This window comes from Girardinichthys multiradiatus, chromosome 4 (genome assembly GCF_021462225.1).
Source record: "Girardinichthys multiradiatus isolate DD_20200921_A chromosome 4, DD_fGirMul_XY1, whole genome shotgun sequence".
NCBI classification, from domain to species: Eukaryota; Metazoa; Chordata; class Actinopteri; order Cyprinodontiformes; family Goodeidae; genus Girardinichthys; species Girardinichthys multiradiatus.
The window spans coordinates 11,807,664-11,821,120 of record NC_061797.1 but is presented as its reverse complement, the minus strand read 5'-3'; the positions used below and the strand labels follow the sequence as shown (position 1 = coordinate 11,821,120).

The window sequence follows — 13,457 nt, the reverse complement described above, 5'->3', positions numbered from 1 at the left end:
ATTTTAGAGAAAGAAGTTAGACGGTATTGTGTGGATAGATTATGACTGCAGGCTTCGGGGGAGCCTCATCAGTTTATATTGTGTCTCCACTGATAAGTCCCTACTTAGGCCTGGGTGTTTACATAAAAGAAGCTAATTCTCCTTACCGAAAGCTGCTACAAGTATGAGACTTTGCTTGGACATGCTGTGGATGTTAGCCAGCTCTTACTAGAAAAAGACCACAATGGATAAAACAAAGAATTCAACAATTAAAAGTGATTACATGTTTTTGTACATTTCAATTTTGGGTAGAATTAAGTTAATCTGTCTGATATCAAGACCAAAAGATGCTTAATTAGTCTTCTAAAATTCCTCTTTATAGTACGGAAGTTCCAACCGCCAACCACGGTGCAGATTTAAACAGTGGCTATGTAATTAGCACCTAAATGCATCAGGCAAAATAAGTGTTGGACACATCTTCGGTTTTCTCAGTAGATATAGTTCTAAAGCAGCTAATGACATTAAATTTACACAGTATGTTGCTAACAACCCAAGTAGGATGTCTTTATAAAATGCTGACAGATTTTAGCTGTGCCTTGGTGTTCTTTGGCTTTTTCCAGGTTCTTTTGTTCCATGTTTGAAGAACTTATTCCATGTGTTATTGTATTACACATAATTTGATTTATTGATTAACTTGAATTTATTTATTTGTGTGTGTGATGTACTCGACTTGTTACTAACATCTGGTTGGAATCTGATATCTATAAGGAGGTTGACCTGTTCAATATTTATTTTTTAGAGTAGAAAATGCACACTGATATCATAAAACTGCAATTATTTTTTGGATTGATCTTCAGTTTCTCAAGTAATTTTTAAGAATAATTTCACACCAATATTACTTCCTTTGTTGCTTAGCATAATTGTATTTGTGTTATTACAAAAACATTTTATAATGGAGAGAAATGTTGAAGCTACTGTGTAATGTATTTGATGTGTTTTTTAACCTGAAGTGTTGTGGAAGCTTTGCATACTCTTATGTGTGCAGATCTATCAGGCGACTTAGCTTTCATGGTAAACCTACAAACCGTCATGTTTAATTCATAGTCAGGCACAAAAAGGAACTCTGTCCACAAGCTCTACACACCTCGTTGTCTTTTTCACACTCTGCTTTCCTTTTTTGCTATTTCTATCTTGTCCCTCCATCCGAGTCGCCAACTCGGTCATCTTATTCTTTGGCGTTTTTAAAGGATAATCAATAAAAGGAATAGGCCTCCATTCTGGGAGCACAAACATTGTAGGTAATGACAGCAGGAAATAAAAATAATCTAGGGTCAGGAGCAAAAAACATAAAGTTTACAACACTGTTCTTGCTACAGTGAAATATCTGGGAGAAAACTGAGACAAGAGTTTTTTCTTCATTCTCCCCAGCTTCAGCTAGACGTTTTAGATGTTAGTGGTAAACGTAAATGTTACAATTTCGATTTCATTTGGCAGTGTTCACATGTGGTTTCTCAGCTTTAACATTAAAACAAAGTATCTTGATAAGAGATCTACAGTTCCACAGATCTGGTGTTGTTGGTGTGTTTATTTCCATTACAAAGATATAAAACCTTTTTATCTTTAATGTGCTCAGTATTCCTTTTGAAGTAGCTTCAACATAAAATAAATACAATTTCACACCATTTGACTGCCCCATGCATTCTGATCTTTTGTTTATTGACTAGTTTATTGGACAGTTGTGTTTTTCATCTTTTTATTACCCTATAAACAGGCATGACCTGTTTAACACTGTGTCTTTGGAAATTATGGATAATGATCCTAAAACACCTTGAAACTGGCCCCGGAGTTAAAGAAGAACAATAAAAGAAAATTAAATTTCTCCAAGTGACAAATAAATGGACTGTGCATAAAGCCAGAATTATGCCAGAATCACTACAAAAATGCATGGTTTGTCATGCTTATATGAGCCTGTATGCATAATATTGTCCCTTTTTGGAGTAGAAAAAAATCCCCAATGATTTCAACCTTGTACACTAAATTCTTGATTTTTAAATTTGTTACAGTGGTTTGCTGTTTTATCATCCCATCCCAAAACAAATGTTTCAATTACATCATTAAAAGCCTAAACCTAATATGCCTATGATGATAAGTGTAAATAAATGCCTGACCAGCACTGTATTTACGGTTCTTCTGTGTCCTGTTTTAGTCGTCCAGCATATAAAGCGGAGGGACATCATCCTGAAGAGGGAGCTGGGTGAAGGGGCGTTTGGTAAAGTCTTCTTGGCAGAGTGCTACAACCTGAGTCCCACCAAGGACAAGATGCTGGTGGCTGTCAAGGTACATCTTCACTGCTTGGTTGTTAGTGCCTTTCTGTGTTGGAGTGAAAATTGTGTCTGATGTTGTTATGGAGCCAAATAAGTTAATAAAACCAAATTATTTTATTACATTTAATTGTTGTCATACAGAAACATTGCATATTCAAAAATGTATCTTTTTCAGAAAATGAAAATGTAAGTTGACTTGGTTTAGTCCAAGTGTAATGGTCTTTTACAATAGGTTTTATTTACTATTCATTAATGAAGCGACAGACAGATGTAACTGGAGTTAAATGAATTTGCAGTTAAAACAACACAAATTAGTTAAACTAGAGATGCAAAGTTTTTGCAAGGATCTGGAGTAAAACGTCTGTACCCCCTTTCTTTGAAAAGGGGTAATTAGATGGCAGACATAAAACTACCATGCATAGTATAAGTCAGCATTTAAGTGGGTGCTAACAAACAAACATAGGCTTGCTCCTGCAGTATCTGTCTTTCAGGCTAAGTGTTTAAGGACTTGCACATGCAAACGTAATGATTCATTTAAAAAAAAAAAAAAAACTTATACAAAGGAAAGTATCTTTCACAAAATAGAAATTGGTTTGTCTTTGCAGCTTTTTGACAGAACTAAGCTGCTCCTGGCCTTTCATCAATCATTATCAAGCTGGCCATGTCCCGCAGACACGAGCTTTCACTCGTGTGAGGAGGCGTAGAGCGGAACTGGGGCCTTACATATAAAATCTGTATCTGCCATCTCAACATCTTCCATTCTAATGAGTTAAACACATCAGTTTTCAGTTAAGTTTTCCATAATTTCTTCCATTAAAGAAACTACTCTTGGGTGATGTCCAGTGATCTCTTCTGTCACACACTGCAGAGCCATACCATCAAGTGTGTTTTAATGGCAAGAAATTACGTGCATCTCACTGTTCGAGAGACCATCTGTCATCAGTACAAGTACATCACACTCTTGAGCCACAGTCGGCAAACGTTTCTCTAAGTCTTCTGTTATGGTGCCGTCACTAGCTCGCTTAATGGATTAGAGGCAAAATGGTGATGGGTTGACTACAACGTCTGACACAAACTTGGTCTTTTGAGAAAACACATAGGTAGGAAAAAGGCATGAAAGAGCTTTTAGTGTTTGCAGATAAATGCTACAGACTTAACCCTTCAAATTGTACCTATTGCGGTGACACAGTTTGCTCACACTTTTTCTGACTAAGATTTGTGCCTTGGTCAATAGGATGGATTAATAACAGCTGCAAGTGTATTACGTTCTTCCTTAAATAAGAGAGTTTTTGTTGATGCACAAATGGCAACACAGTTAATCACATGGCAGCCACTCTATGCATTTAGGCATCCAGATGTGGTGAAGACTTGAAAAAGCTCAAACACTGCATCAGAAGAGGTGAAAAGGGATTTAAATGATTTTGAACGTGGCATGGTTGTTGATGTCAATGGGCTTGTCTAACTATCTCAGATACTTCTGATCCACTGAAATTTTTGGGCACAATCATGTTGCCAGTTCACAGAGAATGATGAAAAATTGGTAAAAGCAGCAGTAATGTGTAAATAATCCCTTCTGCTTGTCAGAGGTCAGAGGAGATTGGGCAGAGTGGCTCAAAGATGAAGAAAAAAGCAATAGTAGCCCAAATAACCAATTGTTACAACTAAGACATGAAGAGCACTATTTTAGAGCACACAGTACATCAAACCTTAAAGCAGATGAGCCGGACACCAGATGCCACTCCTGTCAGCTAAGAACAGGAGACAAGTCACAGATGCTCATCAAAACGGGCCAATAACAGATTGAAAAGCATTGCCTGGTCCAACTTGTCTCAAATTCACCTGCAATATTCCGATGGCGGGGTCAGCATTTTGTGTAAACAACATGAAAGCGTTGTCCCATTGGTTTAGGCTGATGCCAGTGGTGTGCCCAATTTCTGATGCTACTTTTTAAAGGATAATGCACCATGTCACAAAGCTCAAATCATCTCAAACAAATTTTTTGAGCATGATAATGAGTTCAGTGAACTCCAGTGGGCTCCACAGTCACTCGCTTTCAGTATAGAAGAGCACAATTTTGGATTTGGTGGAATGGAAGATTAATTTCATAGATCTTCAGCCAACAAGTCTGCAGGAACTGTGTGATGCTATCATGTTAATATGGAATAAAATCTCTGAGGAATGTTTCCAATACCTCATTGAACCAATGCCATGAAAAATGTAGGTAGTTTTGAAAGTTAAAGGCTATCCAACCTGTTACTAGCTTGATGCTCTGGTAAATATTGGCTATTTATTGAGGTTTAAACACAGAGTAAAATAATTTTTATAAAATCAAGCCTGCTGTACTGTAGTCTCTCTAAAAGCCAATACAAAGTCCATTTTCACTTGAACTGCCTTTAAAGAAACAGGAAGATATAGAGGCTCTCTGAATACACTTGAAGGTCATTTAAGGGAAAAAAAAATCAACGTGGTGCTTTCTCCTAATTTATTGTTGCACTTTAAAAGTACTGATTTGGAGAAAAGCCCAGACAAAAAACATTTCCTCAAAAGTGCTGTTTGATTTGGTAATAGAATTTTATGATCATTTCATCTATGCTGTCTTACATCTCAACCACCTCAAGCACCGTGCTGAAATAGTGGAGCACATACAAGTAAATGTATTTTCATCCTAAGGTCATTCCATCTGTGATAATGTTAGCAGCAGGCTGGGAAAACAGGACTCAAGGCTGAGGAGATCAGAAGTGGCAACTCAGTGTATTTTCCTGCTGCTGATGAAGTGTCAAGAGTCTTTTTTCCTCCAGGAGAGAGACTGCAATGGGCTTATAGCTGTTATTTATTTGTTTATTTTTTTCATATTGGAGGCTTTACCTGACATCCCATCAAGAGTTGGCAGTTTATGTGCTCTGCACCTCAACGGCAGGTTCAAGGCACCCCTGTGCTTTATTGTATTACCAATCAGATCAGGTTGTTTTGTGTGCAGTTCGTCCTACTCCACCTCTCTGTCTTGAACATTACACCTGTAGTGATTGTTGACCTCATTGCTGCAATATGTACAAGATGTTGAAGAGGGTAGTAAAAGACAGTTGCTATAATATAAAATTCTAACCTGCTGCATGTGCTAGTCACAGCCAGTCACACTAACAACCAGAGAGAAAAAGCAGCAAACAAACTTCACAAAAACAAAAAGGAGGAGGAGTAATGTTTGACCAGGTCTGTGGCAGCCTAGAAGCTATATGTCACTAAACTGTAAAAGAAACTGGCATATTTAGTGTTTAGTTATGCACTCAGAATGTCGAATAAAAAGGAGCCATTGGAATGTGCTATATAATAGCTGAATGCTGCTTAAAATGTAAAGCACTTAGGAACTGTCAACAAGGCACGACAAATGCTATATGAATGGAGTATGTTTACCCTTTCATCTACATTTTACTGCTGGACACATGAGATTGCCCACAACAGTTAACAGCTGTTGTATAAACAGACTAAAGGTGTATTTCCCTCTGCCTACATAGTAGTCAACATTGATTCTATGTTACTAAATGTAGCAGACAGAAAATGACAGATCTGCGTTTATATTTTTTTTTATCTGGAAAGAAAATAAAACCATAAGTAAAATGTTGCTTATATATACATATTTAAACACAATAAGAAAAGATGCTAATTTTTTTATTCCAACAATAATTAAATAACCACTCATTTTTCTTCTTTTATTTGGTTTTCTATACTTGTTACTTAAATGAAAATTCATCTGACCTTTTTCCTGATGTGGGAACAAATTACATACTATCTGAATAACAAGGAACAAGTTTTCTTCTTTTAACGTCCATAGTCAGAATATTCTTCTGTAGGTTTTAGGTGTTGGAACGCATCTATCAACAGCATATCATTTATGATGAAATTGACTTATTGTGCTTCAGAAACTATGGTGAGCGTCATCCTAAGTGATCCAGGAACATGACCTCTACAAGCCAAGTTGGCCCTCCATTTAAATTTATGCCTGCATAACAAGATGCCTCATACTGGACTCACAGTAGAACCTTCACCCTTGGCACCTGTTAGTAGGTGGGATACTGCAAGTGAACATTTTGTCCCCCAAACAGATGTGTTAAAAGCAATGAAACTGCATAAAGCCTAAGGATTTGAGTGAGTTTCACGAGGGCCTAAAAGTGATGATTGGACGGCTGGGTCAGACCATCTCTTAACTTGCAGCTCTTGTCTTGTGTTCTCCACCTGTGGAGGGCAGTATCTATCAAAAAGGGGTCCATGAATGAACAATGGCGAAACAACAACTGGGTCACGGGCAGTCAATATTTATTGTTGGCTGTAGTGCTCAACAGCTGTGATCCACTTAAATGTGCACTGAAGAAATGAATGTTGGTTCTGATGGAACCGTGTCAGAATACGCAGTGCATCAAAATTTGTTGTGTGTTGGGCTGCTTAGCCACAGATAAGTCAGGGTGCACATGCTAACCCCCATCTAAAGCCAAAATAATCAACAAACACCCAAAATGTTTTAAATAAACAGGTATTGGTTTCCTCAAAGACAGGTAAAATAAGTTATTCATTTAAATCATTTCATTACCTTCTTCAGACACTGAAAGATCCCAACCTGTCAGCCAGGAAGGACTTCCAGCGGGAAGCTGAGCTGCTGACCAACCTGCAACATGACCACATTGTTAAATTTTATGGCGTGTGCGTAGACGGGGACCCACTCATCATGGTGTTCGAGTACATGAAGCATGGAGACCTGAACAAATTCCTAAGGTCAGTGTTTCACTAAATGTGTATGAAAATACAGTTAGTCCTTAATTTAGTGATGCCAAGGTAACTGGTTCTGTCTTCACACCACAGCAAGGGTCTTTCTGTGTGGCAGCTTCATGTTCTCCCTGTTTGGATTTTCTCTGGGTGCTTTGTTTAATTAGAGATGGTCATCCACCTAAACTGAAAGGCAAGGCAAGAAAAGCATTTTTTTTAGAAAAAAAGAAAACCTTTTAGAGCCTTCAAAGGACTTCAGACAGGGGCATAGACTTGCCTTCCAGCAGGAAAATGATCCTAAACATACAGTTAGAGCAACAAAGGAATGCATATTTATGGGGTAGAATGGCCCAGTCAAAGTCCAAATATAAATCCAAGTCTGGATCTGGGGCAAAATAATTGCAACATCCAATCTGACTGGGCTTGAGCTATTTTGTGAACAAGAATGGGCAATATACCTACATGCAAAGAGCTAGGTGGAGTAAAGAAGGAACACTGCACAACACTGAACAAACCATGCCTATGGTAAAACATGGTGGTGATGGAGCCATGGAGGGCAGACATATCCCTTCAGCAAGGACAGGGAAGATTGTCAGTTGATGAAAAGACAAATGTAGTAAAATGTAAGGAAACAATAGTAAGTAAACCTACTAGAGGCATGCAGATGTGCAAAGTTTATAGAAACACCAAAAACTTGGTGGTGGTTAAACCAAATATTAACTTGAGGGGCTGAATACAAATGCACGCCACACCATTTAGATTTCAGGATGATACACATTTATGCTTCCAACTTCAAAATTATGCACGTTTGTTGGTCTGTTGGTGTATCACATAAAATCACAACAAATTACTTTGTAGTTTGTGTTTTTATGGTGACAAACTTTTACCTCCGATAAGCCCCAACAGAAGCGACACGACGCCGCTACAGCAAGCACTTTGGTAATGGGAGGCTTGACTGGAGCTGATGTCAGTGCGCTAGATAGGAGTGAGAGATAGAAGCGTGCTATTTCAAGTGCGATGACAGCGGCTGCAGCTGTGTGTGTGTGGTCTTTCTTGTTTTTAAATCTTGAGCAGTGGATGAAAAGATGTCATGTTATGATTGAGTGTGAGAGTGAAGTCGTGTGTGTGCATGTGGACTGAAAAGTGCATGAAGATTTTCAGTCGGAAAATCATTCCTGAAATGAAAGCCAGTGTCGCGAATGATGAAATTATTTCATGCAAGGTGCAAGACAGGGTTGATTCTTCATCTACTGGCCCTTTTGGCCACATTTGAAGGAAGTGATGTGCACTAAATCAATGGGAGTGAATTAAATCAGATTTTCGGGTCTGATACAACCTTTGGATAAATGGAGGGCATCCTGCATCTAATCAGACACTGCTGCATAAGGAGGAAAGTGGGAAAAAAAGAGGACAGAAAAAAGAGTCATGCCATAAAAGCGCCCTTCTAATTCCCCTTAACCATCACACCTAAAGCAAAGAACACCGAATGGCAATAAAATTCCAAAATGGAGATTGAAAGCCAGGCTGACAGAACAGAAGAGCATCAGCCTTTCCTGAGCGGCGCCTGCTCAGTAATCACGCTGACAGGAAGGTGATGGGAACAGCAGGGACACTTCACAAGAAATGAGTTCTTCACAGTCACCCAGAAACCTGCACTCAGCCTGTTTTGGTAAATGCACAGTAGCTGGATGAAATTCCAGAGCCTCATTTTGAGTTCCTGACATGTTGGAAAAGTCAAAGTTTTGCTTTGAAGCTTAAATTACAGCCACAAAATTAATCAGAACGGTGCAGGCACAAAACAGTTTATCAGTCCAATTAAAGCAGCCTGAGCGCTTGCAGGTTCCAGTTAATTTGTTAATGTTTCTCCCATTTTTCTCTTTATTATGCTAATTCTTCTGAACAAGCAGAATACGACATGAATGTGTTCTGGATAAGGCTTTATTAATGTGGCTTTGGGTTACTGTGTTAAAGGGCACTCTGTCAAGCTGAGTACACACCTAGACATGTGCATCCAGTTACAAACAGCAGCTATGATACTTTTAAAGCTGAATTAACACAGTCCAAAGTGTAATTTATAAGCAATGACTTTCAACCTTGTTCTTCAGTTCATGTAGAGGTGCTGCAATACTTCCTGGTGTGGTACAGACAGAAAAGTGCCTTTAAAATAGTATTCATACCCATTGAACACTATATTTTGTTACCCTATAACCACAAATTCTAATGTATTTTATGTGATCAACGGACACAAAATAGTGCATAATTGGCAAGAAAATTAAGCATTATTCCCCCCATATGTTATGATTATAAATCTGGATATGTGCTAAGCCCCCTTTGCTCCTAAATAAAATTTCAGTAACTACATTTTTATCAGTGTGTAATTTACTTGAAATAAATGCATAAATGGGACCCCGGGCATGTTGCTTATTCTGCGCCAATCCCTGACACCACACACACAACCTAACAGACAGACACTTACCTGGGCAGTTTTGTCCAGTGCACACAGTGCAGTCTTTCTGCTTGTTTATTGCTAATAAAAGAAAAGGTTTAAACATGTTTCTTTTCTTCTGCAGAAAAAAAAGGAACCAGCAGCTTAGAGCTGCTGATAAGATGGATAGAGCTAACTACAAGACAATTTGGGAGAAATGCCTGTTAGAGGCATGCCATATCTGTGGTGGTACAAGGATCTTACTTATCAGAGTGGATCAAAAGCACACCAGACTTTTCAGATTTGTTTTATGCTCAAAACATCAATTCTTTCTACTGCACAATTATATGCAAATTTCTGTTGCTCTGCTACATAAATATCCCCAAAAAATACATTAACATTTGTGGTTGCCTAGATGTGAAAAATGTTACGGAGCATGAATGATTTTGCAAAGTACTGTATTTTTGCCACTGTTGTTAAATAATTTTTTCCACTAAAGAGTGTTTTTTAACTGTTTAAACTGCTTTAGGCCATTGGGCTTCTAAATCTGACACAAGGCATCACTGTTATCATTAACGGTTCATTAAAATGATCTGAATTGTTATTCCTAACTCAGAGCCCATGGCCCCGATGCCATGATCCTGGTGGACGGCCAGCCGCTGCAGTCCAACGGGGAGCTGGGCCTGTCGCAGATGCTGCACATTGCTACCCAGATCGCCTCAGGCATGGTCTACCTGGCCTCCCAACACTTTGTGCACAGAGATCTGGCAACCCGCAACTGTCTGGTGGGGAACGGCCTGCTGGTCAAGATCGGAGACTTCGGCATGTCCAGGGACATCTACAGCAGCGACTACTACAGGGTGAGCCTCAGATGATATTATTGTTTTTGCTGACTTAAGAATAAAATAACCCTTTATTTTAAAGTACAACTGTGACTGAGACTGAAACATTTTGAGCTTTTGCAATGTGCCTAAGGAGACACACCGTCAAATCCAGTGACTTTCAGCTGACAAAATGCCATACATTTTAATACATGGAAACATTACAACTCATGAACTAAATTTAGTTTACGGTACTGTTGGTCCCTAATTAGGTTCAAAACAACTCTAAATCAGGCCTTTGGGGCTCCCAACTACAAAGCTAATTCTAATGGGTGGTAGCTGTTGCTCTCCTATGTTATGTTGTTTATATGTTTATGCTTCTATTTTTCCTCTTCTAAGAAGAGTAAACAGTTCTCCTATCACCAGTACAGCCTCAGGCCCTCACACCACGCCTCTCGAATCCACGGTGGAGGATGGAGCACTTTAGCAGCGTGCTAGGAGACGAGCCTCCTGAGCTTGCAGCCTGACACTTGGAGGCTTGTTTATATTGCTTGTGAATCCTGTCTCCTCTACTGTTTAACATGATTAGCAACTATGAATGCCTCAAGCCAGGTGGCAAATGCTAGGCTAAATATATTTTCTTTTTTTTCTTTTGCATTTTTGCCGAGTAGACGATGGCTGCTGCAGATCTCACTGCTTTAAATAGCCTGGTTTTGTAAAATGACTTTAGGCGTGCCTGATAGTGTTTTCCCAGCATGACAGCTGGGCCAGTTTGGATGCTGTTTAGGGCATTGCCAGCCCTTATAGATCACTTGCCTGCTGTGAGAGAGCAGCCCTGCACCCATAAAATCATTTGTTAGGAAATTTAAAGGGATATGGTTTCTGTTCGCTGCCTCATAGCTTATCCATGCATGCCACCTGTGTGATCACTATATTACTCTCATAAAAGCAGAATACTTGCTTAAGGTTGGAACATGTTACAGCAGGATTTTGTGTGTAATGTTTGATGCAGATTGAGGGTTTAAAGAGAGTTTGGTTTCTTGTTAGAAGGGGCAGCAGAACTCCTGTCTGCCTGGTTCTGTAAAGGGAGACAGGTCACAGTTGTTCAGTGATGTTTAAAAACTGCTCAGACCAAATTAGAAAAAAACAACATAAACACATATGCATTTTTGTTTCACCTTTAAATCCCATACCATGTGTGTAAAATCTATTTCACAGAACATTTCACAAACATTCATTTTGCCTTCTGTGACTTAAATATAGCCTGATGGTTAAATAATGGATGGTTTGTTCTTGAAGTTACTGAACATTTTTTTTTATAAGGGCCATAAAAAATGTTATGTGAATATGGGGTAAATTAGGAAGTAATCATGAACTATTAGTTAACCAATAGCTAATAATGAACTTGGTTTTTAAACAGAGCCTCATCATTAGTTTATGGTAATAAGGTAACACTTCACAACAAGGGTTACAAAAATGTGCTTTGTTATAAAGAAATAATCATGAACTAATCATTAACATATTGTTAATTAAAGTCAGGTTATTAGAAGCTTTTTTCCAGAGCCTTATCACAAAGAAATGCTTAAGTCTTATGATGAGCTGAACATTTCTTAGCTGAGAGCCCTAAATTGTTAGGTTTGTCACAAGGAAACCAATATCTAAGCAGTGACTAAACACTTTCTAATGATGAAGCTTTGAAAACGAGTCCACAACTTTATAAATAATAGGTAAACAGAAACCTAATGAATGATTACATGATCAGTTAGTTAGTTCATGGTTTACTAGATAGTTATTATGATTGGTTCAAACCTAGTTATTTTTTACAAAGGCACATTTTTGTGGAGCTTATTAGGAAGGGTTACTGTTATGTCTGAAGGATGGTTTAATCTTCCCCTCTGCTGAAGAAAGTGGAGTCTCTTAGTGATTACTAGTGTGACCGTAGATCTGCTAGATTGGGCAGACCTCTGAAAAAAACAGCTGAATGTGTTTCCCTGTTTTGGCTGTAGATCCGCTTATCTAATTGTGTCAGTCACAACTGAGTTAGCAAGCAGATACCACTCACTTGGATGACTGCATGAGCTGGCTGTTCCTATCTCACCAATTATAAGCACAATATATTGTACATAAAAGTGAATATAAAGGGACATTTTATCAAACCCATCAGAGCAAAAATTAGCTGCATAGTGTTTATTTTTATGTAATTACTGAAAATATAGTATATTAATTGGGGAGTGTTGGGTTTTGCTGGCATGATAATAGAAGTTTTGTGTGTTGTCATATTTTGGTCCTCACACTGGTTTTATTCACAGGCAGGAAGCCAGTGAGGGATTGTGCCCTTGGCTCCTGAGACTCCCACTGATAGTTCAAGCTGTCTGTGCGATGGGGGGTGAAAAGGTTGTGGTCCTCATATGCTCCTCACTGACAGATAAGAAGAAGCAGCAGGACACTTGATGTGTAACTGGACTCTGACCAGGATAACAGAGGGGGTTAGCTGTGAATCAGTATTCAGCATTTCAGGTGAAATTCGAAGAAACAGGGTCAAGTGGGGCAAAACAAAAACAGTTCATGCACAGTTCGGGTTTCTTTTCTCAACATTTTGGTCTATATTTGTTTATTCAAACTGTAGCTAAGAATTTTCAGTTTGTAGGCCAGAGGCATTTATCTTGCAAACTATGCAACATCTAAGGTTTCTGCCATGAAGCCTTCTCTTTATTGTTTATTGAAATAAATCTGAAATAAGTTCTGCGCAAGACTGTAGAAGAAAAAAAAAACACATAACTACAGTATAAAAGGAAGGCTTGAGAAAAACAATGCTGCTACCACCATGTATCACCATGTACTGTAATTACTAATTGAATCTGAGCAGAGCACCTTCTTTCAGAGGTTTACAATGTGTCATACATGACTTGTGGCAGAATGCAAACTAGACTTATGGCTTTTTTCAACGTCTTTCTTCCGACCCGTCTTCCAAAAGGGCCAGACGTCTGTGGTGTACAACCAAGCAGAATAGTCCTGTTAACAGATTCTCTCACTAGTTTCTCCTTGATAGACGTGGAGCTCCTATAACTAGCTACATCTTCAGAATATATGTCTTAAAATATTAACTGACCAAGTACAATTTTTAATTACAGAACTTCAATTTGAATTCCAGTGATT

At 38.6% G+C, this 13,457-nt stretch overlaps 1 protein-coding gene across 1 annotated transcript in view; it reads left to right on the top strand.

The window, feature by feature from the left end:
- ntrk3b (neurotrophic tyrosine kinase, receptor, type 3b) overlaps nucleotides 1-13,457 on the top strand; it is a 398,812-nt gene that overhangs the window by 362,197 nt on the left and 23,158 nt on the right. Inside the window, exons 13-15 of the mRNA XM_047363471.1 lie at nucleotides 2,186-2,316; nucleotides 6,892-7,064; nucleotides 10,097-10,340. Of these exons, the coding sequence (XP_047219427.1) occupies nucleotides 2,186-2,316; nucleotides 6,892-7,064; nucleotides 10,097-10,340 (548 nt within the window). The remainder of the gene's footprint in view (nucleotides 1-2,185; nucleotides 2,317-6,891; nucleotides 7,065-10,096; nucleotides 10,341-13,457) is intronic.